Consider the following 26624-nt stretch of genomic DNA (forward strand, 5'->3'; position numbering starts at 1 on the left):
CTATGCCCAAAGGGCTAGCAAACTGTGAATACCCTTTGACTCAGCAATGCCATTATTGAATCTGTATCCCAAGGAAATCATAAAGGAGGGAAAAGGACCCACATATGCAAAAATGTTTATAGCAGTTTTTTTTTTTTTTTTTTTTTTGTGGTAGCAAAAAATTGGAAAAGGAGTAGATGCCCATCAATTGGAGAATGGCTGAACAAGTTGTAGTATGTGAGGGTAATGGAATATTATTGTTCTATTAAAAAATAAGCTGATTTTAGAAAGGCCTGGAAAGATTTACATGAATTGACACTGAGTGAAACAAGCAGACCTAGAACTACATTGTATACAACAACAGCATGAATGTGTGATGATAAACTATTAACTATTAACTGGTTCAGTGATTTAGGGGAATCCCAATAAACTTTAATTGCCTCTAATCAGAGGCAATTAATTTTTTGTGTATCATGGACCCTTTCTAGAAGTCAGTCTAGTGAAGATCCTTTCTTAGAATAATGTTTTAAAATGCATTAAATGAAATACACTGTATTAAAAGGAAGTCAATTTTATTAAAATAACAATCAAAAAATTTTTTAAAAGCTCAGTTTCCACATTAAGAACTCCTATTCTAGTTCTTAGTAGACAAGTATTACTAGTTCTTATTCCTGATTCTAAGCTGCCAAACCATTTCCTGAAGCTTTTATCAACTTCTTGAAGTTAGTTTATGCAAGGACTCTATTGTCTAGTTTCCATTACTTGCAAATTTTCCTAATTTTTTTTTTTTTGCAAGTTATACTCTTAAGGGACCAGCTCTGTAATAGTTCCTTTGGGTGAACACTCATTCTAGACTCTTTTCATACAACAGGGTTTGCAGTATACTCCATTTTATTAAACTTGCAAAGAAAGGGTCAGTTTCATAACTTCAGGTCTATTACAACAGGGCTCCAGGAGACTAAAGGAACATCTTGCATCTTACCTAGATTTCTCCCTCCAATTTCACGTAGGCTCATAATGACTTACTAATGATAACATTTTTCTTTTCTTCAGTTTTTTTCCCCAAAAGTACTTCACTTTACAAATGTCCCACCATCTTCCAGACTTCTCTTTAGGCAAAGTTATTCAGAGCACTGGGCAGCTAACCAGAAAAAGAAAGGAATGCACTATCCTCCTGGTACCACACCAGGGAGATAAATGTAATTCCTATTATCTATAAAATTGACAATCAAAATCTGTTAAAACTGACCTCTCTTGACTCAATTTACAAAAATCTATCAGGAATATGTCTAACGATAACAGCTTACCTTTAGTCCTTTAAGATCTACAAAGCACTTTAAATACACATAAAAACAGACATATACACATATGTCTTATTTGACCATCACAATAACCCTTTTACAAATAAAAAAGGTTCAGACCAATCACACAATTAATGTCTGAGGCAAGCTGTAAATTGAGGGCTTTCTGATGCCAGGTTCAGCACTTCATCTACTATGCCCTAACACTGTGTAGCATAAAGCACATATATAAAAAGGCCACTATTAAAAAATTTAAAACTTGTACTGCTCTCTGTTAGAGGCATGTTTTATTAACCATTGGTCATTTAAGACATTGACTTTGAGGATCCTTCATTATCAACTTGTTAAAAATTAAATCTAGAACATCTGGTGTTTTATAAATGAAAAAAAAAAAATCAAAAAACTGGACATTATGTCCATAATAAATATCTCAAGCCCAATGATCATGACTCCATTTTTAAAATGTAAAATTTTTTTTTCCCCATGTTAGGTTTGTCAAAAAATTTAAACTGTCATCATTCAAAAGTGATATTTACTCATTATGTTCTTTAAAAATAAATTATTGAGTTTTGATAGAATCATGCAGATTAATACTACCAATTGACACTAGGTGTTTAAGGAGACTAGTTAATTCCTTTTAGCAAAGTCTAATTTGTCATGATGCCAGTTGAGCAAGAAAGTAGTTTGGATGGAAAAAAACCCCAAAACCAAAACCCAAAAAAATAAACGTGCTCAAAAGCACATGCGAAGTTAGGAAATTAGTACCATATTCTTATGTGAAAAGCAACATATAATCATAAATAAAATTACAAGAACAAACATTTATGCATAGTCAACATTTAAAATTAAATATATGCTTTTGCCAAACTTTGATCATTAATTCACTAAACTTGTTGAGTGGGAAATGAGAGAGGGAAGAGGTAGGCTTTTCCTGACAACTTTACTATAGAAGCACAGAATTTTGCTTCAAGTAAGTTGAGTGTAAAAACAGTCTAGAAATTTAAGAATTTAGTCCAATCCCTTTACTGAGACTCCCAAGGATCCAGGTCTTGCTCAAAGTCACATATAGAGTCAATGGCAGAGCCAAAACTCGACAGAAGTGATATCCAAGTTGGGCTGGTGCCATGTTACTGAAGTATGCTACTCAAGCTACAAGAAGGTTCCTTCTCCCCATTTTATATATAGGCTTTTCTAAGTAAAGAATGGGTGACATTTATTATTCTCAAAATTACTTATAATACTCCTGAGATTAGGAATAAGAGAAGACCTACTCCTGAGAAGGAGAAAGAAGGAATATCTGAATGAGTTACTTTTTTTTTAAACCACTAGTATAGAGAATATCTGATAAATTCTACTCTGCTAGGAAGGTTTCATAATTAGATAAATTGCCCTTAAATCAAGTTTAAAATGCTGATGTTTTATTTTACTTTTTAAGACAACAAAAGGATAATTATGAAGACTGTCATTGTAAAGTTCTTACTGGATTTTTGTGGATTTACTATATTTTTAACATCTAAAATACACTATAAACCAAATCATAAGGAGCATCACAAATTCCTTGATAATCTATGCAGCATTTTCACATGAGCAGTCAAAGATGTATCTTCCACTAAAGTCTACAATGCTCACACAAAGTCACAGAAGTGGTTCTAGGTTGTTGAAAGTAATTCTACCAGTCTTATGATCTGATAGATCCCCACCAAGCTGGAAAGTCATGAACTTTATGTGTACATGTATCATCCATAGACCAATCAAGCTAAGTTTAGAGAAGTGAGGCTGCCAACAAAAAAAATCCAAATCCTAACAACAAATCCAGGCAGGTAGAGCTTGCAATTCCTTTTTTGGAGTGCTCATACTGATCAAATTAAGAATCACTTGAAGTATAATACATGTTCATTTCTATTCTAGCTACAAAGAAACCTTAAAAAAAAAAAAAATAAATAAACCTAGGAAATTACTTTAATTCTTAAATAATCAGCTACATCTACTTTATGCTGAAGTCCCAAACAATTCTCAATGATAAACAGATATGCATTCAGGGTAAAGTGAAGGGTAGTTTAAAATGCTGAACCATATCTCAACAGAAAACTAGACAGTTTTTCTAATCAAACAAGAATGTTCTCAAGTCCACCTGTGCTTCATGTCTTGTAGGCAGATTTTCATGCAAATGACTAAAGAGCACTTGATTTGCTCTTTAATTAGATTACTAAAATTATGCTATGTTGATTCTTGTGGTTTTTTAGCTCCTTCTCTTGCTAATCTATCAGCTTCTTCATTGCCTGCAAACCCTGAATGACCAGGTACGTGGATCTGTTGAAAGATGGGTTTAAATAATAAGTTAGTCATTGGTCAATAATATTACTTTCATTAATGAAAGAATCTTAAAAAATATTGTGAATTAACACTAAATTTATGTCTACATGAAAAGTGTATTAACTTTTTGCTACCATTTTAATTTTTAAATGATTAAATTATTTAGAAAGATTACATAAACACTTCAAGTAAAATGAACACAAGAGCAAAAAAAAAAAAAAAAAAAAAAAACACACTTAACTACTCACCCATTTTATGTCTATGCCTTGAATAAGTGTATCAAGCTTAACAAAGTCTTCTTTATTAATGACTTCTTTTCCTGTGCTTGTTTTCCAGCCATTTTTCTTCCAATCTTTAACCCAACTTGTTATACCTAAATAGTTAAAGCGTAACTAGTCATTATATTATTCACAAATAACTTCATAGTGTTTTATCTTCAATTTCTTGAATTGTCAGCTTTTCCAGGAATTTTCAGCTTTGCTCTCAACATATTTTTGGCATTCTACTGTCTACAAGCCTATAAGTCTATATACTCTTGCAAAAAATGTCCAGGTGACCAATGGATCAAAAGGCATTCCCCAGAACAGGAGGGATTTGGGGTTAATTATGTTCAATATGAAGGATCCTTGGATGATCCAATCATCCAAAAGATGAATTTAACTCACAAGAAATCTCTTAATCAGGAAGAAATGTTTAATCTTTTCTGCATAAAAAACACCTTTAGTAGTCTGGTGAAGTCTATGGACCTCTTCTCAGAATAATGTTTTTTTTTGTTTTTTTTTTAAGTGAATAAAACAGAATACAAGGAATTACAAAGGAAACCAATCATATTAAAAAAAAATTATATATATATATATATTTAAGTTAGCAGACCACAGACTAAGATTTCTTACTCTAGACCAACCCCTATTACTAGTTTGATATTTTGTGCTGAACTTGTACTCTTGGAAGTGCTGCAGGTAGTCATCTATAACTCTTTAAGATAAGCAATAGTTTTAGTCTCTCTACATGTAAGAATCACTATAAGAAACAAAATTATAACTTACCATTTATAGTAAACATACTATCTGTATAAAGAACCAGTTTACTGATGTTTTGATTCTTGGCTTGTTCAATTGCTTTACAGGCAGCCTTGAAGAGACATTTTGATAGTTATATATTGGAAATAGGGTTAACCAACAACAACACTTCATGTTTATAATGACTAAAAAATTTATCTGATCTAATACTGTGCTAGGTTCACAGAGGTGATGATTCTTATATCTGGAAGGGACTTTAGTCTCTAATTTTTCTTTTTTTTTTTTCCGTTTGTTTTTTTGAGGCTGAGGTTAAGTGACTTGCCCAGGGTCACACAGTCAGGAAGTGTTAAGTGTCTGAGACCAGATTTGAACTCAGGTCCTCCTGAATTCAGGGCTGGTGCTCTATCCACTGCGCTACCTAGCTGCCCCGTCTCTAATTTAATCTAATACAGAATTTCTTGTTGTTTGTCATGTACTCTTTTGGCAGTCTGATAAAGTCTATTCTTGGCAGAATGGTAAGGTTCTTCTCAGAAAATGTCATTAAGTGCCTAAAATAAAGTCAAAAAGAAAGTCAGTTACATTGAAATAGAGATGCTAAGAACTTTCTATTTAACCCAAACGCCTTATTTTACAAATGAGAAAAAGGAAAGATTAAGTGACTCATAGTAATTTTATTTTCTATCTGATATAATATCAGTAGTTTAAATGGAAATATTATATATGAAAAAGTTTATAATTTTTTTGTAAAAAAGCCTTTTTCAGATTGTGTTTCCACATCCTAAGTTAATTTTCAAACATTCCTACTTTTGTGACTTAAAACATCTAATCTATAAAAATACAAGTCATTTCCCAATTTATAAATGGTCAAGGAAATAGATAATTTTCAGATGATGAAATTGAAGTCATCTATCTATTTTACAATTGGGCCCCTTCATATCTTTTCAGTCGTCTCACATTTCTGTCTTCTATGACCCACCTACAGGACCTAGCCTCTTCACATGAGTTACTCTTTACTTTTACACTATCTTCCATGCTTGGAATGCACTCCTTCCTCACCTCTGACTCTTTTTCTTGGCTTCCCACAAATTTAGATCAAAGCTCACCCAATGCAATAATCCTTTTCTGATCTGCTCTAGTTAAAAGTGCCCTACACTCTGAGATAATTTCATTTATTCTCTTGAATGTACCTAGTTATTTACACACTTTATCTCCCATTAGAATGTGACACTAAAAAGCAAGGACTTGTACAAACAAAACCAATGCTGACAAGATTAGAAGGGAAGCAATAAACCTGGAAAACATTTTTACATTCAAGGGTTCTGATAAAGGCCTCATTTCTAAAATAGAGAATTGACCCAAATTTATAAGAATTCAAGCCCTTTTCCAGTTGATTAATGGTCAAAGGATATGAATAGACAATTTTCAGATAAAGAAATTGAAACCATTTCTAGTCATATGAAAAGGGTGCTCTAAATCACTACTGATCAGAGAAATGTAAACTAAGACAACTCTGAGATACCACTATACACCTGTCAGATTGGTTAAGATGACAGGAAAAGATAATGACAAATGTTGGAGGGGATGTGGGGAAAATTGAGACACTAATACATTGTTGTTGGAGTTGTGAACTGATCCAACCCATTCTGGAGACCAATTGGAATTGTGTTCAAAAAGTCATCAAACTGTGCATACTCTTTGATCCAGCTGTGTTTCTGTTGCGCTTATATCCCAAAGAAATATTAAAGAAGAGAAAGGAACCCACATATGCAAAAATGTTTGCCATTTTTCATAGTGGCAAGAAACTGAAAACTGAGTGAAGAGTGGCTGAGTAAGTTATGGTATATGAATGTTACAGAATATTATCGTTCTATAAAAAATGATCAGCAAGATGACTTCAGAGAGGCCTGGAAAAATTTACATGAACTCATGAAATGAGCAGAACCAGGAAATCATTGTACATAGAACAATACTATATGATGATCAGTTCTGATGGATGTGGCTCTCTTCAACAATGAGATGATTCAGGCCAGTCTCAGTGATCTTATGATGAAGATAGACATCTGTACCTAAAGAGAGGACTGTGGGAACTGAGAGTGGATCACAACGTAGCATTTTCACTTTTTGTCATTTGCTTGTTGTCTTTCATTTTCCCCCCTTTTTTATCTGATTTTTCTTGTGCAGCAAAATATTGTATAAATATGTGTATGTATATATATATATATATATATATATATATATATACACACATAGGATTTAACATATATTTTAGCATGTATAACATATAATGGACTGCTTGTCATCTAGGGGAGGAGGTAGGGGAAAGGAGGGAACATAAGGCTATGCAAGTGTCAATGTTGAAAAATTATCCTTGCTTATATTTTGAAAATGAAAAGCTGTAATTAAAAAAAAAAAAAAAGAAAGAAAGAAAACAAAAAAACCCAAATATTTTTAACATGTTTAACATATATTGGATTAGTTGCTATCTAGGGGAGGGGAGGGGAAGGGAAGAGGAGAAATTTAGAACGCAAAATTTTGCAAAGATTAATGTTGAAAAATTATTCATGCATATGTTTTAAAAATAAAAAGCTTTAATTTTTAAAAAAGGAAAAAATAAAGGTAAAGAAAAAAAGGCAAGGACTATTATTGCTCTCTTTTGTACCATAGTGTTTGGTACTGTGCCAGGCACATAGTGATAAATATTTAACAAAATACTTTTTGGCTAAGTCTTTCTATACCTGAACTATTACGAGATAATCCAGGGAATATAGCACTAGATTTCATTTCATAATTAGTCAAAGAAAAACTAAATAATTAAGCAGAGATCCACTAATTTTTTAAAATAATAATTTTAAAAGCATACAAAATTCTGATAACTCACAACTTACATGTATTTCTGCTCTTTGGTTTGTCTGTCGCCCAGGAAGTCTCTCACCCACATTTCTGAAAGAAGGGAGAAAGAAAAGGAAGAAAGAAGAGGAAAGAAAAAGGAAGAAAAGAAAGGAAGGAAGGAAGGGAGAAAAAATGAAAAGTGAAAGATTTATTAAGCACTCTTCAGGCATTACAAAGTGCTAGTTAAAAATCTAGGCTGTTTAAATACACATACACACACATGTACAAAAGGATGCTGATATACACACTTGTGAGGTAGCATGATATAGAGCTGGCCTTGGGAGTCACAAGACCTGCTTCTGATCCTGGGCAGGTCACTTAAAATTAAAGAGATGTTGATCTGCATTGACAGAGATTTCTTACTAAGGACTAGGCCAATTAAATTATAAAGAACAGGTCAAAGATTATGTTTATTTACTAACATCATATTAAACACTTTATATTAAGTATATGTAATACTACGAGAGAACAACAGTATGCTTTAATAAAAACTGGGAACACAGGACTTTAGCTGTGCAATCCTGGTAGGCCAACTCATTATTTGTAGATAGCTTTTAAAATTTATCTTCAGCTGAATGGCTTTTAAATATTTCTTTCAGGTCCCATGCTTTCAAGGCTGGGATTTGTGTGGCTCAGTATAATAACTATCTCACATACACTTGTACCAAAAAAATTCTTAAGAGCAATTCATGTTATATCCCCAATTTTTGCAAAATATACCAAGTATAGTTAGGAATCTAGCCAGGGCTAGATAACTTCATGTCCAAGGATCAATCCATTGGGTCAGGATTCCTAACCCTTTTTATTGTCATATACTTCTTTGGCAATGTGATAAAGTTAACTTGAAATAATGTTTTTTTTTGTGTTTTTTTTTTTTAATTCATAATTTAAAGAAATTATGTCAGTTAGAGGTTAGTGAAAATAAAGATGTAATTTTTCCCTATCCAAACAAATTTACATAGCTTGAGAAATCTATGGATGCTCAGAAGCCCTGCCTTAATGGAAGAGAAGTTTCAGAAAAACCTGGGAAGACCTGTGTCGTAGAACCAAGAGAACATTTTATATAACAGTAATATTGTAAAGATAAACAATTTTGAAAGACTTAGGAACTCTGATCATCACAATGGAAAAAACCACATACCTAAAGGACTCATAGTGAAACATGTTATCCACCTTCAGATAAAGAGATGACAGAGCACTGATAGAAGCATATTTTTTCTTTCTTTTTGGACATGATTAAGAAGAAAATTTGTTTTACTTGACTATACATATTTGTAATGGGCTCAGTAATTCCTACCTATTGAATTTAAAAAACTGAAAATAAGACTCATCTTTAAAAACACTGTTCTGCTCTGGAGTATGTGAATCATTGAAGTAGATGATTAATTTTGGCAAAAAGTATTTTGACTAGAAATATTAATTTGCTATGCAAAGTTCAAAGGGAGAAAAGGAAAACTCTCAATCATATTTAAAACCTTTCTAAAGATTAAAAACTTAATAATGTTGAACTGGAACCAAAGTTTTATTTCTAACATTCCTAGGTCTTTTAAAATAATAGTTGATCTTTTAGATACATTAGGAGAAAGGAGGAACAAAGGAATTTACCCAGGCTTGTGTGGCAGGGATTATCTTAAGTGCCAATAGGGGAAGACAGAAGTGTCTTAGAATTATATATAATTAGAATTCTAATTTTTCTCTGTGTTTTTTGTTTGTTTGTTTGTTTTTACAAAAAAAAATCTTTGCACTAGAAATGACAATAGAAAAATGACTGATATAGAGTTGATAATCAGGAAGTGAGGTCATTATCATCTGGCTCAGATTAATTGCATCCTTAGGTATTATCTAAGATGGAAAAGAGATCTCTAATATAGTAGATGAGGTAAATATTGTGGATATAGTTTATCTAGATTTTAGCAAAGCTTCTGATAAAATATCTGATACTACTGTTATATCTATTCTTGTATAAAATGTGAAATGATATGGATTAGATGATATGCAATTATTCGGATTCACAACTAGTCCCAAGACCAGTATCAAAAAGTACTGATGAACTAATGGTCCATGTCAGCTCTGACAGGAGGTCTCCAGTTGTATCCTTCAAGGATCTCTGCTTGGCCTTGTGCTATTTACCTTGGATAAAGATATAGATGGCTTGCTCATAAAATTTGCAGAAAACACAAAACTGGATCTTTTACAGGCCAATCTAACAATGTGAAACATGGTATTACATTTGCTTTAAAGAAAATTAACTTTACAAGTAAAAGATGAGGAGATAGGACAAACAACAGTTCTGAAAAGGATCAGAGAGTTTTATTGGACTGAAACCTTAACGTCTGTAATGGACTGAGGCATCTGGAAAAACTAATGTGATCTTGGGTTGTATTGAGAGACAGAAGCAAGAAGATGATAAGTTCACTGCACTGTGCCTTCATCAGATGTCATCTGGAATTGTGTTCATTGTTGTGTTCAGATCTGAGTGCCAAGACATAAGGACACACTGATAAGCTGGAATATATATAGAGAATGGTTACCACAATGGTAAAGAATCTTGAGTTATGTTTTATGAGGATCATTTGAAAGAACTATATACCTTTAACTGGATAAAATAAGGCTGAAAGGGATATGATAGTTGTTTTCTTGTTTTTTGTTTTTTTTTTGAGGCTGGGGTTAAGTGACTTGCCCAGGGTCACACAGCCAGGAAGTGTTAAGTGTCTGCAACCAAATTTGAACTCAGGTCTTCCTGACTTCAGGGCTGGTGCTTTAGCACCACCTAGATGCCCCAGTAGTTGGTTTCAAGTACCAGAAGTTTGTTCTAAGGAGTAGGGATTAGACTGCCTCAGAAGGCAGAACCAGGAACTGTGAATAGACTGAAAAGAAACCAATTTAGACTTGATGTCAGGGAAAACTTCCTACGAATTAGAGCTATCCCAAAGTGGAATAGGAGGCTTCCAGAGGTGGAAATTTCCCCCTTCTTAGAGGTCTTCGAGCTGAGGCTGGATGACCATTTGTCAGGTATGCTATTACGGGAATTCTTTTCTGCATATAGATTGAACTAGATAAAGTAGTAAAACCTATTCCAGCTACCAAATTTTGTTATTCTGTAATATTACATAGTGCGTCAAGGTATGCAACTCCTATATCTCATGTAATAAAATCACATTTTATTATTTTATTAATTTTATAATAATATAAATAATAAATAATAAGTAGATTTTATTAATAACCAAGAATAAGAGAAACAAAGTGACATATTTGCCCAGGGTCTCACAGCAACTAAGTGCTGAAGGTAGGATCTGAACCAAGGTCTCTCCAGAATCCCAGTTCAGTGCTCATACTTCTCAAACAATTACAGCATATTCTCCTATAAGTCTTGACAAGTTTTAAAATGCTAAAACAACTGGGTTAAATTTGAATCTCAGAAACTGATGTAAGGTTTAAAGTAAAACCACATGTTACTTACAGAGGATGTCCTGGCCCCCAATAAACACCAATACCAGCTCGTGCTTTCCTCCTCCCATTACTGGAGCAGCAGCCATCTGTGTAAACTACAGTTGCATCTCCTGTGAAACCAAAAATTTGATCAATGTTACACAAGGGAAATTACTAATAACACCAATTATTTTTCAAAAGTTCACTATTATTTCTAATGAGGAATTTTTATGATAACTGAATTCAACTTAAGACCAAGGAGAATAACCTCATTTTTCTTTCTGGGGTTTCACTTTTAGGTCCCACCTTTTCCTTGAAATCCAGCATTCACGTGCAAATCAATGAGTTAATGAAACTAGTTTGTGCAATTGGGTCACACATGAGTGATCAAGCACCATCTGTCTAGGTTTTAAATTAGAAAGAAAGATCATCAAGAGAACAGCAAAACTGTCTCTTTGTGTACCATAAGCCACAATTCTTTTTACACATGAAGCATCTCTGCACCAAATACAATAATAATTGACCTTCCAGAATATCAAGCTTTCTGCCTAATGTTACATCATCCTCAAAAAGTTTTTCAAGTATCTATGCCACCAATTCTTCAGTGAAGTGTTCCTCTCATAATTTGTGGAGGAATAAGTAACCTTAAGTTGTCAAAATCTATAGCTATAGTAGGTCCTACAAAATTGTTGGAAAGGATTTTATACACAAAGAAGATATAAAGGAAATAGGACATGTTATCCAATGTTTAGCTTAGATAAGACTGAAGAAGCTCATGGCCAGATGGGCCACGGAACAATGAATCTTTTGGCCACCCTTAAGTTAAGTCCATTTACTAAAACAGAGAATGAATGCAATGTATGTCAGTGACAGAATATCTGTTTTGACAAAAATCAAATTCTTGCTTTTATCCCAAAACCTTCAACCAGAAAGCAGACAAGAGTATGTATGTCTAAATAATGCAGGAAACAAGAAAATCTTTTATGGACAAACTGGACAGTAGTAAAATGTGAAATCGGTTGGATTTTGCTGGAAATATATAGTTGTTGGAAGAAATGAAGAGACATCACTGAAATAAATATGTTTGCAGTGTGGAGACACCATTAAAAAATTTTGTCTTAAAAAAAAAATGAAAAATTAACTTTTTGAAGCTCTTCCAGCTATTACCTGAGAAGCAATTACTATGGAGAAAGGGCTAGCCATCACTATCAACTGCCACCCACAGGGAAGGGCAGGCAACTGAGCTAATACATGAAGACACCCTGAAGGAAAGGCAGGAATCAGCATGTGCTGGCAAGCACCATTTCCACTTTGACCACCATCTTCCTCACCTGAGAGAATCCAATACTCTGAACTTAAGACTCTTGGGGAATAGCATTGCTTCCAGCCCATGGTCCTCAGCTATCATACCAGAAAGAAAGCTCTGTGGAAATATAGTATGACAAATGCTCCTATAGCTGCAGAAAGGAAAGTTCTTGTCACCAAAGCCCTTGGCTCTGTCAAATAATTCAATCAGAAATTGATGATTTTATCAGTAGAAGTGACATTAAAGAACCATGAACTTGTGCGTTGCCGCTGGACCTTAAGGACCTTTCCATCCCCCATTTCCATTGGATGGACCTTTCCATCCAATTTACAGTTGAAACCTTTCCTATGTATTATCTCCCCCATATGAATCCTTGGGAGAAGGATTTGTTTTGCTTTTTAATTTGTATCCATTTGTATTTGAATGTGCAGTGAATAGTAAGTGCTTAATAAATGCTTTATTCAGTCATTCATTCACACTATAAAACCCAACTGATTAAAAACCAGACAAATCTGCTAAGTAGATCCATAGTGCTTAGCATTCTTGTAACTTCTGCACTCCTTTATTTGTCAACTAAGACATCACACTTTTCTAATTCTCTTAACTCTTTGACCAATCTCTAATTACTTTACTTGCCTGTTCTTTCTTTTCCGCTTTCTCCAAAGCTTCATTTTCAGGTCTTTGTTTTTCTTTTCCTAAACTTTTAAGATTTCATCTGAACAGACAATGTTTTTTCTGAGCCTTGTCTCTCATTTAACTAAGATGTAAATGCTGGGTATATGCAAAATCCTAACTCAGTTTCTATTAAGTTCCTGAAGGCTCTGCCAAGGAAGTACATGGATTGGTAAAATCTGCCATGCTAGGAAAGTTCTGATATAGTTTCAGCAACCTTTTAGTTTGAAATGTTTGCTTGCTTAGGAGGAATAAAGCTAAGTATCAAGAGGCAAAGGTAATATAGACTAATCTAAGTCTTACTAGCAGACTAGCCCCTTGGTGAATGAGTTATGGTGGTGCCCATTCCTGGTCTTCTGCCATGATCACTGCACAAAGTGCTAAGACACTCACAGCTTTTTACATCCTCTAAACTTTAACTTAGGTGTTAATTTTCTCACTGTAAGATCCTTGTCCAGTAATTAACAAGCAACAAAGGTCATGATAGTGGAAGAACTGAATTGCATTAATCCTGACATTCTTAATGAAAACAAACCCAGAAGTTCAGATAAATGAAAGAATGGCTCACAGGTTAAACTTGGAAAAGCAGAAGAGTTTATCTTTTTCAGTGATCAAAAGACAACACTTTACCTTGGATCATCTTGTATTGCGGTGCTTATAAGTATTTGCAAAAAGGTCATCAGCATCATGCAATTAATTTAAGCTTATTCACCCAGATCTGTGACAGAGGATGAAAAGGAACACAATTCTAGAAGAATATGCTAAGATCATGCACATTAAAACAACATATACTTTGATAGTCATTAAGAATTTATTAAGCACCTACCATGTTGTCAGACACTAGGCTAAGCACTGAGAATGCAAAGAAAGGGAAAAAGACCCTGTAGGGCCAACAGGCAAACAGTTGTCCAGATCAGGTATATAATCTCAGGACATATATACATATAAAAATATAAATATACATACATATGTATATGTGTGTATCAGGTATATAATTAGGATATAATCTCAGAAAAAAGGACTAAAGATGAAGGCGGACTGGAGAAAAGCTTCTCGTAAATGGGACTTTAGCTGAGACTTCAAGTTAAGCCAGTAGGCAGAGATGAGGCAAGCATGAGAATTCTAGGGCACGGGAGATGGCAAGTAAAAATTATCTGACTGGCCCAGGATCCACAGCTAGTTAATCTCTTAAGGGCATAGTTGAATGCAGGTTTTCCTGATTTCAGACCCAAATCCATGGAAATATCTAGCTCTCTACAAAGCAAGGGATAGATATTGTCATAAAATAAAATACCTAATTTCAATTTTATGAAACTGAAGACCAATGCATAATATGACAAAATGAGAATCAAATGGAAAAAAATTCTTTGCATCAGTTGCTTTTTTTATATGTGCTTGAAAGCCAAGATATATACAGTATTAATACCAACATAAAGACCGAGACATTCATTCATGGGTAAGTGTTCAAATATATTAGAAAATTATCAAAAAAAATTTGCAAACTATTTCTAACCACATAAAAAGACTGCTACAGGTCATAATAAGAGAAATGTAAATGAAAATAAGAATTAAAAATTTAAGTCAAAATAATGCCTAGCAAATTGGCAAAGATGACAAATGATGGAAATAGTCAATGGTACACTAATACAACTGATCAAGCGTTAAAGTGGTCCAATTTTTCTTGAAAGCAATTTAGATGATGCTGATGCTGAGTGAAACAAATAGAACCAAGAATACATTGTGCAAGCAAGCAAGAATGTTTAATGATCAAGTATGAAAGATTTGGTTCTCAAAGGTTCAGTGATCCAAAGCAATACCAATAGATTTTGGACAGAAAATGCCTTCTACATCCAGAAAAAGAACAATCACTTTTTTTTTGTTGTTGTTGTTCTTTTTGTTTTTCTCTCCCATGGTTTTTCCCTTTTGCTCTGATTTTTTCCTCCCAACATGATTTATAAAGCAATGTGAGAAAGAGGGAAGTATGGAGGGAAGGAAGGAAGGAGAGAAAAAAAGTGACTAAGTTGATCACATACTCTGATAATCAAATGGCACTACTTGGCATATATCCCAATAAAGTCAAGGCAGGAAAAAAAGATCCATATAGAACAAAACATAGCACCACTTTTAGGGTAGAAAGATACAGAAACAAAGTAGATGCCATATACTGGGTAATGATTAAATAAATTATGGCACAATAATGGAATAGAATATGACTATGACATAAGATGCAGCTCAATTATCACTTTCTACATGCCTTTAGCCATCCCCAAATTGCTAAGTGCCCTTCCTCTTAAATTACCTTGTAGTTAACTAGTTTGTATTTATTCTGTCTATACATATTTATGTACTTGTTGGCTCCCTCATTAGAATGCAAACTGGTAAGCCAGTATTTTTCATTCATCATACTGTGTCTAACATATAGAGCAGTAGCCAGTATCTAGTGGGCTCTTAATAAAGCTTATTGATTCATATGATTCAAAGAAGCATGAGAAGACTTAAATGAATTGATTCAGAAACAAAATCAGGAGGATCAACAACAAAACCAATGAAAACTGTGTAAATAGAGAACTAAGTGCTTTGTTTAACAAGCTTGGCTACAGAGAAGTTGAGGAAATATATTCTCTTCCTTTCTTTACAATGGTATAGATATGGAAGGTATGGTTATGAAAAATTGCATATACTATCAGACTAAACTGATAGGAAGATTTCTTTGCTGAACTGTTTTTTCTTTTCTCTTTTTAAAACCATTACAAATGAGTAGGATGGGGGAAAGGACATATTTAGAAACAAGCATTTTATATAAAGATATAACAAATCAAAAGAAATTGTTATTTAGAAATGAAACAAGAACAATTTCAAAAATTTCACAAAATGGTACCCATTTAACTAGTGAATATATCAATTTTCTACCTACTTTTGTATGAAGTTCTATACAAGTTTTCAATTAAGTTAGCCACTCCAAAGTAAACAAGTTAGATACATATAAATGGTTATATAACATATAGGCAATAAAACAAATTCTACACTTACCCATATAAGAAAAAATATTTTTGCTAAGTGAAGGTACAGAGTCTATATTTTGTTTTTCAAGCTTTGAGCAAGGCTCTTCCTCTTCATCTGATGATTCACAGGGTCTCTTCTTTGTCTTCATTTTGGGGTCTTGTGTGTTAAATTCCTTTTTCTGTTCTATCAAAAAAAAAAATCCATACACAAATGGGCAGCAAATTAAGACAACTCTGTGATACCACTACACACCTGTCAGATTGGCTATGACAGGAAAAAATAATGTTGAATGTTGGAGGGGCTGTGGAAAAACTGGGACACTGATGCATTGTTGGTGGAATTATGAACTTATTCAACCATTCTGGAGAGCTATTTGGAATTATGCTCAAAGGGCTATAAAACTGTGCATACCCTTTGATCCAGAAGATCTCCCAAAGAGATCTTAAACCTCAAGTATATCCCAAAGAAAGCTTATACCCCAAAGAGAGGGAAAGGGACCTATGTGTGCAAAAATGTTTGTGGCAACCCTTTTTGTAGTGGCAAGAAACTGGAATGCCCATCAGATGGAGAATGTCTGAATAAGTTATGACAAATGAATGTTATAGAATATTATTGTTCTATATGAAATGATCAGCAGGATGATTTCAAAGAGGTCTGAAGAGACTTACATGAAGTGACACTATGTGAAATGAGCAGAACCAGATCATTATACATGTCAACAAGAAGATTATATGATGATCAATTCTGACGGATATGGCTCTTCTCAACAATGAGATGATTGAGGCTAGTTCCAATGATTTTGTGATGATGAGAGCTATCTACACTCAGAGAGAGGACTATGGGAATGGAGTGTGAATCACACTTTTGTTGTTGTTTGCTTGAATTGTATTTTCTTTTTCATTTTTCTTCCTTTTTGATCAGAGTTTTCTTATGCATTAAGATAATTGTATAAATATGTATACCTATATATTCTATTTACATATATTTTTATCATGTTTAACATATTTTGGATTACTTGCCATCTAGGGGAGGGGATGAGGGGAAGGGAGGGAAAATTGGAACACAAGATTTTACAAGGGTCAATGATGAGAAATTATCCTTGCATATGTTTTGAAAATAAGCAGCTTCAACAAAAATAAGTAAATAAAAATAAAAAATAATACTATGATTCTAGTCCAAGATTCTTACTTCACAGTTTAGAAAATAGAGGTCCCAAGAGGCTAAAATGTCTTGCTTAAGGATATATAAATAATCTCAACACAGGAACTCCAAATACAAAAGCATTTATTATATGCATTCTATGTGACAGCCACTGTTCCAAAACCAGGAACAGACTTCACAATGGCATGTATTTAATTAATTATGGTCCATGAAGAAAACAGAAAGAAATATAGAGAAGAAAAAGAGTCTGAAGAGATAACTCCCTTTTCCCAAATAAAAACATTAGACCAATAATATAATAATTCTAAATTCTAATCCCCAAACAAAATCTTTAGGACAGGTTTCGGTTATTTAAAAAATCAGTCTTTACTCAACTTCTCCTATATCTTTTCTTCCACTAACCCTGCCTTCCTTAATCTCATTTTACTTCCATTGAAAACAACAACAAAATAACCCACCAGGCTATTATATGTGCTTTGTATAGTGCCTAGTATTTACTGATTGAAGATATTTAAAAGGATAATCTATCCTACCCCAAACTCTCTGACCTCCAATCTCATATCCTCAAATGCTTTTTAGATATCTTGAACTGGCTGTCCAGTAGACATCTTAAACTCCACATGTCCAAATTGAATTCATCACCTTTCCTTCTAGATCCTTCTATCTTCCCTATAATTATCCAGGGCAACACTATTCTCCCAGTTTCTCAGCTTGACACCTAGCTGTTATCTTTTAACTTCTCACTACCTCCCAATCCAATCTATTGCCAAGGTCTGTTGATTTTACTTTTATATGATCTCTTGAATATCCCCTTTTCTCTCCTCTGATTCTATAACCATACTAAAACAGTCCCATATCACCTATACTATTTCAAAAGCCTGTAAGTGAGCCTGCCTGCTTCGAGTTTTCCTCTGCTCCAATTCATTCTCCATTCAGTTCCCAAATTGAGTCCTAAAATACAGGTCTGGCTATGTTATCCCCCTCTCAATAAATTCTAGTGGCTCCCTATTACCTCCAAGATTGGATATAAGATGTTCTGTTTGGCATCCAAAGCCTGTCACATCCTATCCTTTCAGTCTAAGCAGATCCTCCTCTCTCCCACACACACTTGAATCCACTGGCTTCCTCAAGGCTCCACAAACAAGACACTTCATCTCGAAATTGAAACTATTTCCACTCATATGAAAGAGTGTTCCAAATCACTATTGATCAGAGAAATGCAAATTAAGACAACTCTGAGATACCATTACACACCTGTCAGATTGGCTAAGATAACAGGAACAAATAATGATGAATGTTGGAGGGGCTGTGGGAAAACTGGGACACTGATGCATTGTTGGTGGAGTTGTGAAAGAATCCAGCCATTCTGGAGAGCAATTTGGAATTATGCCCGAAAAGTTATCAAACTGTGCATACCCTTTGACACAGCATTGCTACTACTGGGCTTATATCCCAAAAAAATACTAAAGAAGGGAAAGGGACCTGTGTGTGCCAAAATGTTTGTGGCAGCTCTTTTTGTAGTGGCTAGAAAATGGAAAATGAATGAATGCCCATCAATTGGAGAATAGTTGGATAAATTATGGTATATGAATGTTACGGAATATTATTGCTTTGTAAGAAATGACCAGCAGGAGGAATACAGAAAGGCTTGGAGACACATCAACTGATGCTGAATGAAATGAATAGAACCAGAAGATATCTGTACACTTCAATGTTGTATGAAGATGTATTCTGATGGAAGTGGATATCTTCAACATAAAGAAGATCCAACTCATTTCCAGTTGATCAATGATGGACAGAAGTAACTACACCCAGAGAAGAAACACTGGGAAGTGAATGTAAATTGTTAGCACTACTGTCTATCTACCCAGGTTACTTATACCTTCGGAATCTAATAATGTGCAACAAGAAAATGGTATTTACATACATATATTGTATCTAGGTTATATTGTAACATATGTAAAATGTATGGGATTGCCTGTCATCAAGGGGAGGGAGTAGAGGGAGGGAGGGGATAATTTGGAAAAATGAATACAAGGGATAATATTATTAAAAAAAAATTACTCATGCATATATACTGTGGGAAAAAAATTATAAATAAATAAACAAACAAATAAATAAATAAATAAATGTTTCCCGGGGGGGGAAAAAAAAAAAGACACTTCATCTCTCGGCCCTGACGCTGGGAATTTCCATTCCCCCATGCCTAGAATGCTCTATCTACCCAGGTTACTTATATCTTCGGAATCTAATAATGTGCAACAAGAAAATGGTATTTACATACATATATTGTATCTAGGTTATATTGTAACATATGTAAAATGTATGGGATTGCCTGTCATCAAGGGGAGGGAGTAGAGGGAGGGAGGGGATAATTTGGAAAAATGAATACAAGGGATAATATTATTAAAAAAAAATTACTCATGCATATATACTGTGGGAAAAAAATTATAAATAAATAAACAAATAAATAAATAAATAAATAAATGTTTCCCAGGGGGGAAAAAAAAAAAGACACTTCATCTCTCGGCCCTGACGCTGGGAATTTCCATTCCCCCATGCCTAGAATGCTCTCCCTCTTCTTCCACATCTACTGGCTTCCTTTGCTTCTTTTAAGTCCCAACTAAAATCCTATTTTCTACAGGAAACCTTTCCTAACCCTTCTTAATTCTAATGCCTTCCTTCTGTTAATTATGTTTTGTTAATTCTGTATATAGTCAGTTTATACATATAGGTTTGCTTGTTTTCTCTCCCATAACTGTGAACTCTTTAAGGAGGACTGCCTTTTGTTCTTTTTTATATCTCTAGCTCTTAGCTCAGTGACTGTACCATAGTAGGAACTTAATAAATGTTTACTGACTGACTACTAGTAAATATAGAACTGTAAGCAACATGTAAGCTTTTTATATCTGTTTTACTTTCTACTCCTGAAAGACAGGATAGCAGTTAGAAATTAGACATTTTGAGGGGCAACTAGATGACATAATGAATGGAAAACTGGCCCTGGAGTCAGGAGAACCTGAGTACAAATCCACCTCAGACACTTAACATTTACTAGCTGTGTGACCTTGGGCAAGTCACTTCACCCCAATTGCCTTGAGTTCCCCCAAAGAAATTAGACATTTTTGATGTATGTTTATTAACTGCTTACTATGTGCAAAGAATTAAGTAAGATATTGGTGACAGAATATATATATACATATCAACAATAAATACCAAGTATACTGAGAGTAATAAGGTAATTTTTAGAGGCAGCACATACTAACATCTTAGGAAATAAGGAAAGCTTTGTAAACAAGATTAGCTCCAAGAATGATACAGGAAATAATTTCAAAAACACCTGGGAAGGCTTGTATGAACTCATACAGAATGAAGTGAACAGAATCAGGGAATAATTTATACAATGGCAACAATATAGTAAAGACAAACAACTATGAAAGAACAATATAATAAAGTCAAACAAATTCTGATCAGTGTAATGACTAACCATAATGCCAGAAGACCAATGTTGAAACATGCTACCCACTTCCTGAGAGATAGATGAAGGATTCAAAGTGTAGGAGACTTTTTCTTTTCTTTTCTTTTGGACATGGTCAATCTGAAAATTTGTTTTGCTTGACTACATGTTTGTAATAATTTTTTTTTCTTTCATCCTCTATTGGGATGAGACTCTCCAGAGAAACCTGGAAAGGTAAATTTATTTGAGCAAGTACAAAAAGCTGTATGATGATGCCAGTGCTAACAAGCTAATAGAATAAGAAACAAAACAAATGTCTCTTCAGAACCTTAATGTCTTTAAGGAGTACCAAGTTAATTAAATAAGAAAAACAAAAGTCCAGGCCTAGACTGTTTCTATTCTGAAGATCTTAAGGGGAGAAAGAAAATCAAAGGTCATCCTAATACAATAGTATAAAAGGCAAGAGAGGGTGTTCTCATAATTGGGGTTTGTGTGAAGGATATGGAGAAAAGAGTTAAAGAAGAGGGTAACATCCTGTTTATTTGAAATGACAAAGAAAGTTGAAAACATACACAGAGATACACACCCTTACACATACCCCTTTTGCTAAAGAAATCCTGTTTATTTCTCCATAACCAGAATTTATAAGAAACCCTGGCAAACTTAAATAACACAAGCTTTGGTCCCATTTCTTACTAACAATGTTGTGAAATAGTGAAGAAGTCATTTAATTTCTCTGGGTCTCAGTATACTTACCTATGAAAAAGAAATTATTCTATCCAGTTCCCTCAGATGATCATTTTGAAGATTCAATGAGCCATAACAGATGTGAAAATGCTTTGAAGGAGTGAAAGGGGTAAAAGCATAAGGCATGTTACCTGTTGAATGATCAGGGCTTGTAGTATTTCGGACAAAAGCCCAAGCTTCATCCTCAGTAGCAAACTTCTTGAACCGGGCAGCAGGAAATCGGTTCACTTGTGCTTGACATTCACTCCTGAAATGGTCACACAGATCACTTATAAAGGATACAATAACAGCAATAGCACTTAGACAGCATTTTAAGCTTGCAAAGAGATGTCATCTCATTTTTCAAAAACTCTGTGATAGATATTACTTCAATTTTATAGACTAGGAACCTGGGACACAAGAGTGATAACTGACTTGCCTGGGATTACAAAGCTAATCAATATATGAGGCAGGATTCAAACTCAGGTTTTCCCTACTCCAAATCCAACTCAATTCATTGTACAAACTAGCTGCTGTTAAATACCTAAAGAAGTACTTTATAAGAAACTTATACAATGTTACCTGCCTTTCAATGAAGTGTTAAGAATTTGGCCAAAACTAATGCAGACGAGATTAGAAGGGAAGCAATAAACTGGGAAAACATTTTTACAGTTAAAGGTTCTGAAAAAGGCCTCATTTCCAGAATATATAGAGAATTGACTCTAATTTATAAGAAATCAAGCCATTCTCCGATTGATAAATGGTCAAAGGATATGAACAAGCAATTTTCAGATGCTAAAATTGAAACTATTTCTACTCATATGAAAAGGTGTTCCAAATCATTATTGATCAGAGAAATGCAAATCAAGACAACTCTGAGATACTACTACACACCAGTCAGATTGGCTAAGAAGACAGGAAAAGATAATGATGACTGCTGGAGGGGATGTGGGAAAACTGGGACACTGATGCATTGTTGGTTGAGTTGTGAATGGATCAAACATTCTGGAGAGTGATTTAGAACTATGCTCAAAAAGTTATCAAGCTGTGCATACCTTTTGATTCAGCAAGGTTTTTACAGGGCTTATATCCCAAAGAGATATTGAAGAAGGGAAAGGGCCTTGTATGTACAAAAATGTTTGTGGCAACTCTTTTCATATTGGCTAGAAACTGGAAATTGAATGGATGCCCATCAATTGGAGAATGGCTGAGTAAATTATGGTATATGAATGTTATAGAATATTATTGTTCTGTAATAAATGACCAGTAGGATGAATACAAAGAGGCTTGAATAGACTTACATGAACTGATGCTAAGTGAATTGAGCAGAACCAGAAGATCACTATATACTTCAACAACAATACTATATGAGGATCAATTGTGAAAGTAGATATCTTCGGTAACGAGTGGATCCAATTCAGTAACAATTGATCAGTGATGAACAGAACCAGCTACATCCAGCGAAAGAACACTGGGAAATGAGTGTGGACCACAACATAGCATTTACACTCTTTCTCTTGTTGTTTGCTTGCATTTTTGTTTTTCTTCCCAGGTTATTTTTACCTTTCTAAATCTGATTATTCTTGTGCAACAACAGAAATATATAAATATGCACACATATATTGTATTTAAGATATACTTTAACATGTTTAACATGTATGAGACTGCCTGCCATCTAGGGGAGGGAGTGGAGGGAAGAAAGGAACAAGTTGGAACAGAAGTGTTTGCAAGGGTCAATGTTGAAAAATTAGCCATGCATATGTTCTGTCAATAAAAAAAGAAATAATAAAAAAGAAAGAAAGAAAGAAAGAAAGAAAGAAAGAAAGAAAGAAAGAAAGAAAGAAAGAAAGAAAGAAAGAAAGAAAGAAAGAAAGAAAGAAGAAAGAAAGAAAGAAAGAAAGAAAGAAAGAAAGAAAGAAAGAAAGAAAGAAAGAAAGAAAGAAAGAAAGAAAAGGGAAATTTCAAGGTTAAAAAAAAAAAAAAAAGAATTTGTATGGCTTTGTTTTTCAAACCTAGCTTTAAAATGTAAAGTGATTTGATTCTGAACAACCTAATAGTATGAAACATCTTATTCTTTACTCTCAATATACCTTGCATGTCTGGTCTATATGCTAACTTGATTGAGAGACTACATGCCTTCTAATACAAGGGCTTTTAAACTGTAAGAACACAGGTTAATATGAACCTGCTTTGTTTCTAAAGTATTTTGAAAGCAGTATTTTCATATAGTTAGTTTCATTTGTAATCCTATTCATTTTACTTAAAATATCTGAAAACATTATTCTAAGAAGGGGTTTCATAGATTTCACTAGAATATCAAAAGGATTCATAAAAATGTTTTTTAAAAAAATTGTTCTAATAGAAAATATGCTAAACTTGTTTGACTTTTCATTCATTAAGTTAGGCACTGTGTTAGATACTATCCAGTTCCCTTTCTAATATGGAATTTGGACATATATTAAAAATACTTCAATGGAACCATCGTGTGAATGATGTGAGAATACTTTTCAAAAGTTCTGATCGTAAACCATTTATACCTTCCTTCTCATCCTTGGCTTTATCCATATCCTCCCATAAACTCTTCATAAATGATTCAGAACAAGGGCCAGTCCATCTAAAGTGTCTATTCAAGATATATACATATATATATAATGCATATATTTCCACACACATATATCTGAATATACACACAAAGAATCTGCATCACAGTCTTAATAGTAGATAATCTTCATCTATTGTTTGCAAGGCAAGTTGAATTTTTGAGTGGTTGTAGATCTTATAAATGACATTTTGGAAAGTTCTGGGGCTTGTTTCAATCAGTACAATGTCATCCAGAAAGAGACTGTTGGAAGAATTTGGTTAGAAAGATATGAGCTTTGAATCCCACCTCAAACATTATCTATGCCACTGTGACCAACAAAACTACTTAATTACTTTCACCTGTAAGATAAAGGATTTGAACTTGAAGATCTCTGGGTCCACTTTTAATTCTAATCTATTATTATGGTCTGCTACAGGGAATTTCTTTTAATTTGTATTCTAAACTTATCCTTAAGACAGTAGTGAATATAATATTTTATGCCTTCTTTGATATTGTTAATGTTAAGGGGCAGCTAGGTGGCTCAATGTATAGAGCATCAGCACTGAAGTCAGAAGGACCTGAGTTCAAATTTGACCTTAGACATTCAACAGGTCCTAGTTGTATGATCCTAGGCAAGTCACTTAACCCCAACTTCGGGGTTGGCGGAGATATTGTAAGTTAGAGGATATTTAAACAAAGTTCTCTGTATTATATTTATCAAGGAATCTTATATGATCATAATACGCAAACAAGTGATGCCTTTAATGTTTGTTTTTCTCTAAATCAAATATTTTTAGAATACTCAAATTGTGGAATAGTTTATTCTCTAAAATTTTCAATCAAGTCAATGAAAATATGGTCAGCTATAAAAAAACAAAAACAAAAAACTTTGTGAAAACCCTCTTAGCATATTTTCAAGGTAAACTATATCTATTTATTCTCACATATATATAATACATATGTGTGTCTATATGTGTGTGACATTTTCACTTTTACAAAATGATATAATAAGCACTGATAGAATTACTGTTTTATTTCTGGTGGCAAAACCATCTTTTTAAAAAAAATTATTCAGTAGCTTCTCCTTCCACATATCTTGAGAAATTATTTTTTTTCAGTGTTTTCAAGAGTCATCTCCAGCACAGATTTGTTCTAACTATATGTTAGATAATAAATAATAATAACATTTAATTTATGTAGAGCTTTTAAAGTTTTACAAAAGGCTATGCTTACATTAAGAATATCAGTTTCTTAAGGATAAAGTATCAACTTTGTTGATACTTTCCATTTCCATTTTATTCAGCTGAAGATGATCTTCAATTACTGCTATTGTAGTGTGTTAATTTCATGTTTCCCAAGTAATATTATAAGCTTCTTGAGGGCAGCAGCATATCTAATACAAATTCTGTGGGTTTTTTTTATAGCACCTCATCACAGAGAGGATGCTCATCAAAATCTTTTTATAGCTAGATTAATCCAATTTCAGATATAAACAGGCACGAGACATTAAAGTAGATAGATGCAGTGCCGGGTAGACCGGAGTTAAAATCTGGCCTCCGACACTTAACTGTGTGCCCTTGAACAAATCACTCCACTGTTTGCCTCAATTTCCTCGGCTATAACATACACCAGTGTATATGCCAAGAAAACCCCAAATGAGGTCATGAAGAATTGTATAGGACTAAAAGACTCAACAAGAGAAATCAACAAAAATGATCTTCAACTGAATTATCTTATTAAAAGCATTTTGTTAACCTCGCCTTTCCTAAGAAGGCAGTCCTTGCAAAAAGTGCTTCAATAGGATTCCGTTATATTATTAACACTCAATGCTGAGACAGAGTTAGACTGTGCAACTCTCCAACCATAATGACAAAGATGGGCCAGTGTCTGTCACTAGAAATGACTAGTCCTTTCTCACTGGTGGAAAGAGGTCATTCGAGGAGTGCTGGTGAGAAGGCTCACGAGGGCACTCTCAGGCCTTTGGGGAATGCGGAAAATGGAACATCTGGGGCTGGGGGACCACGATGTGCAAAGTGTGATTGCCCCGGACCTTGAGCACGGGGGAGCGATGGAGGGCAGGAAGCCAGCAACCTGGGAGGCTTGAGAATACACTTAACAGAGGGGCAACTCACCTACCCTCCGGAAGGGCACATACTCACCCACCGGGGTGACACTCATTTATTCACCGGGAGGGTACACAACTGAACCATCATTAGGGCAAACACCCACCAGAATATTCTCACCCATCCGATAGGAGGACACACTCACCAAGTTACTCACCCACTAGGGGAGTAAACTCAGTCACTAGAAGGGTCCACCCGCTCATCCGCCCACCAGACAGGGTGCATTCACCACTAGGGGGGCGCACTCAGTCTCGGGAGGGAACACTCACTCATTCCCACTCACCAGGTGGGGAACACGCCGATCTTGCGGCCCCTCCTCACGGCGTAAAACATGCTGGTGCTCAGGAGGCGGGGACCACAGAAGTCTAAGGCACTCGCGACAGCTCTAGGGACGCCGGCCCAGACCCTCAGCATGGCCCACTCTGGGGCATAGCGGCCGCAGGGAGTCCGCTCCCGGGTCCCGGGGCAGAGTCAAGACAGAACGTCCGGGCAGAGCTTCCGCCCACACGGCCGTCGGGACGTTCCTCACGCCGAGGCTCAGGCCGCACGCTTCGTCCTTAGAGTCGCCGCCAGAGCCTGGCTTCCGGGTTTGGGAGGAGCCGCCTCAGGACTGGGATCCTCCCGCGGGGCGGGGCCGCAGGTCGTTGCTTGAATGTTTGGGAAGA

The 26624-nt window shown here is 34.7% G+C and overlaps 1 protein-coding gene across 2 annotated transcripts; it reads right to left on the reverse strand.

Moving 5' to 3' along the window:
• Nucleotides 1–534: 534 nt before the first annotated feature.
• On the reverse strand, nt 535–26550 carry RNASEH1 (ribonuclease H1). 2 transcript variants are annotated; one of them, XM_074288052.1, is made up of 8 exons: nt 26243–26550; nt 21408–21523; nt 15939–16089; nt 10962–11061; nt 7498–7552; nt 4640–4724; nt 3842–3966; nt 535–3590 (listed from the first exon to the last, which is right to left on the reverse strand). In XM_074288052.1, the coding sequence occupies exons 2-8, from the start codon at nt 21456–21458 to the stop codon at nt 3498–3500; spliced, it is 660 nt and encodes a 219-aa protein (XP_074144153.1). In that variant the 5' UTR covers nt 21459–21523; nt 26243–26550; the 3' UTR covers nt 535–3497. The 2 variants fall into 2 exon arrangements, with proteins under 2 accessions (XP_074144153.1, XP_074144151.1); XM_074288050.1 differs by having other exon boundaries at nt 15939–16094; nt 26243–26521.
• Between the last annotated feature and the right edge of the window lie 74 nt (nt 26551–26624).

Source organism: Sminthopsis crassicaudata, chromosome 2, assembly GCF_048593235.1.
Source record: "Sminthopsis crassicaudata isolate SCR6 chromosome 2, ASM4859323v1, whole genome shotgun sequence".
In the NCBI taxonomy this organism is placed as follows: domain Eukaryota; kingdom Metazoa; phylum Chordata; class Mammalia; order Dasyuromorphia; family Dasyuridae; genus Sminthopsis; species Sminthopsis crassicaudata.